Source organism: Borostomias antarcticus (assembly GCF_949987555.1).
Source record: "Borostomias antarcticus genome assembly, chromosome: 21".
Lineage (NCBI taxonomy): Eukaryota > Metazoa > Chordata > Actinopteri > Stomiiformes > Stomiidae > Borostomias > Borostomias antarcticus.
In genome coordinates, this window is record NC_140254.1 from 349,744 (window position 1) to 352,996 (window position 3,253).

General features: G+C 43.3%; 1 protein-coding gene across 1 annotated transcript; it reads left to right on the top strand.

Moving 5' to 3' along the window:
• Window positions 1-495: 495 nt before the first annotated feature.
• LOC311323291 (aurora kinase B-like) lies at window positions 496-2,956 on the top strand (the record flags this gene model as incomplete). Its single annotated transcript, XM_084455492.1, has 8 exons — window positions 496-501; window positions 677-715; window positions 1,023-1,087; window positions 1,379-1,567; window positions 1,695-1,833; window positions 2,162-2,310; window positions 2,475-2,649; window positions 2,783-2,956. 8 exons carry the CDS (start codon window positions 496-498, stop codon window positions 2,954-2,956), a joined length of 936 nt encoding a protein of 311 aa, XP_084311618.1.
• Window positions 2,957-3,253: the final 297 nt, after the last annotated feature.

Below are 3,253 nucleotides of genomic sequence, written 5' to 3' on the forward strand. Positions count from 1 at the left end.
AATTTCAGTACTGGATGATGTGAATACTTTAAACCATTTTTACATTTACACACACACACACACACACACACACACACACACACACTTCTCATTTGATCCGTGGCCAGTTTATATTGTATTATTTTGGTAATAGAGGACCTTGGGAAGAAATCACTACAGAAGCTGTGAATTTGACTCGTGCACTCGCACTATCGGGTGAGCAGGGAAGGTCTACTTGAGAGGCGGGATTTGCATTTGAATGACGTGTCTGTCCACCAATCGTTACTCTCCCTCCTTTTCACTAACCAACAGCGAGTTCTATATGAGGCGTAGCCAATCACAGAGACGTGGCTTAGCCAATCACAAGACGGGGCTTTAGGAAGCGTAGTTTTTGAAAACGTTGGCGGTCCATCGCAGACGCCCTACAATAAGGGAACATTAGCAGCTAGCTAACTAGCTACTACTAACAAGTGCTTGATAGCGTCTCTATTTAGCTACTTAATATAATTAAGTATGATGCAGGTACGAACTTTACTGCGTTAATGTGTGTTATGTCTTAATCAGTTAATGTTAGCTAGCTAGTAGGCCTAATGCTTGAACAGCCAACATTGGCTAGCTGGCTAGCACTAGCTAGCATTGTTTGAAATGGTTTGTATCTCGGATCTTCTAAAACTCAATTTGCTGTTTTTCTATGCAGAATAAAGAGAATCAAGATCCCAAAGGTTTCCAAAGACCGGTAAGTGTTGTTTTCTAAAATCTAAACACGCGAGAGAGAGAATGTTTTGGGAAGATCCACTCTGGTTCGCTTACTATGTATTAGTAACGCGGAATAATGTCGTGCTCGCATTTCCGAGGTTATTTTTACGTGTGAAATCCATGGGTGTTTTTCCTAAAGAGTACTGTAAAAACATACATTTGACCTGACCGTTTCTCAGACCATCCACTCATTCCACTAGGTTTTTGTGGGGCTAATGTAACTATTTGGGGGATTAAGCAAAAGGTTTTCGGATGCATCCGTCTGTGTTCTCTTCCCCCCCAATCAGATTACTACCCCAATGTCCAGTACAGCTCCACAGCGAGTTCAGGTGAACCCCCCCCAGGCTGACAAGTATGCCATCACAGGTCAGTCTCCAATCCCAGTTCTACACACTGCTGTTTTTGCAAGTAATAGTTTGTCAGAGGGCATTTTAGATCATGGCGTTAAAATGTTTTTTATTTTATTGATTTACTTTTTTATGTTACCATTTTTATGACAGCCTTAATGATGTATCCTCTTACTGTATTTCAGGACCTGGGAGAGAACCTACTACTAGCGCATCCCAAAAGTGAGTTATGCCCACACCTCTGCATTGGGTGCTGTAATCTTGTTTACTAACATCTGTGCCTTTGCTGTCATCAGGAACTTCAGCATGAAAGACTTTGATATTGGGCGGCCTCTGGGAAAGGGCAAGTTTGGGAATGTGTACCTCGCTCGGGAAAAACAGATGAAGGCCATCGTGGCACTGAAGGTGCTGTTCAAGTCTCAGATGGAGAAGGAGGGCGTGGAACATCAGCTTAGAAGAGAAATTGAGATTCAGTCCCATCTTAGGTCAGTATGAGATTGTGAACGCATGCTTGTTCCCTAGTGTAAGATGGTCTCATGATGTATAGAGCCAAATATAATCTTGACTGTGGTACAGTGCGGAAGGAAATAATTGCTCTAATGCTCCTTTCAGACACCCCAACATCCTGCGCTTCTACAATTACTTCCATGACCGCACGCGTGTCTTCCTGGTTCTTGAGTATGCTCCACAAGGAGAGATGTACAAGGAGCTGCAGCGATGCGGCCGCTTTGATGACCAGCGTACAGCCACGGTAGGAGGGCCACATAGTTGTCGCTGTTTCTAGGGACAATCCACAATAGTTTTAAGAATCTTTCTATTTTAATCTGCTTAAACTCCCAAGATCTAGCCATCAGACATTATGCACTCACGTGATTCAGTGTGTCTGGTCTGATTATGGTGGCTGTAATTTCAACTATCTGATGATATTATTATTATCATCATAAGATATTATGCACTCATGTGATTTAATGTGCCTGGTCTGATTGTGGGGGCTGCAATTTCAACCAGAGATTTCAAATAATTCATATTAGTAGCATGGCTAGGAGGGTAACTCCATCCTGGCTGTTGCCTTCTGTTAGTACATGGAAGAAATCTCAGATGCGCTGCTCTACTGCCACGAGAGGAAAGTTATCCACCGGGACATCAAGCCAGAGAACCTCTTGCTGGGCTTCCGAGGAGAGCTGAAAATTGCAGACTTCGGCTGGTCTGTCCACGCGCCATCCCTAAGGTGAGCGACCCATGGCCCTGCTTTCTCTCAACCACCCACGTAACACACATCAACAGATAACATGCTTTGGAAATTGTTGGGGCAAAGATAAGGTTTCAACATGTTGATCATTTTTATTATTTAACGGTTATACACATGTTTTTGGTTGTCTTGTCCTTGTGTAGACGCAGGACGATGTGTGGAACCCTGGACTATTTGCCCCCAGAGATGATTGAGGGGCGCACTCATGACGAGAAGGTTGACCTGTGGTGCATTGGAGTCCTCTGCTACGAGTGCTTGGTCGGAAACCCCCCTTTTGAAACTGCCAGTCACTCTGAAACTTACAAGCGGATCACAAAGGTGAGCATGTTTTCATGAGACAATAAAACTTTTCTGTTTTTAGGTGTCCTTATAAGACGTGAGGTCAGATATAATTTGCAGTTCCGTGACCGTAATGACGAATGTCTGACCAGCGATTCCTTTCAAATTACAGGTTGACTTGAAGTTAACCCCGGTTGTGTCAGATGGGGCGCGGGACCTGATCTCCAAGCTCCTCCGCCACAACCCAGCCATGCGTCTCCCGCTGCGGAGCGTCATCGACCACCCCTGGGTGCGTGCCAACTCCCGGCGGGTCTTGCCTCCTGTCTTCACTCTTAAGAAGCCCTGAACCCTTTTGTCACATTTTACATACTCTTAAGTTTTGTTTTTTGGGGATTGGATGGGGGTGTTTTTTTTATTATATTTTGAAATTGTATTAAAAGTCAAAATGTTTGTTGCCCCTTAATTTGCTTTGTTAGATTAAAGAAAACATTCCATATTTATAGGTGCATCTCAGAAAATTAGGATATTGTGGAAAGTTCATTATTTTCTGTAATTTAATTCAGAAAGTGTAACTTTCATATATTATAGATTCAGATTCAGTACACATGTAGTGAAATATTTCAAGGCTGATTGCCTCCATGCC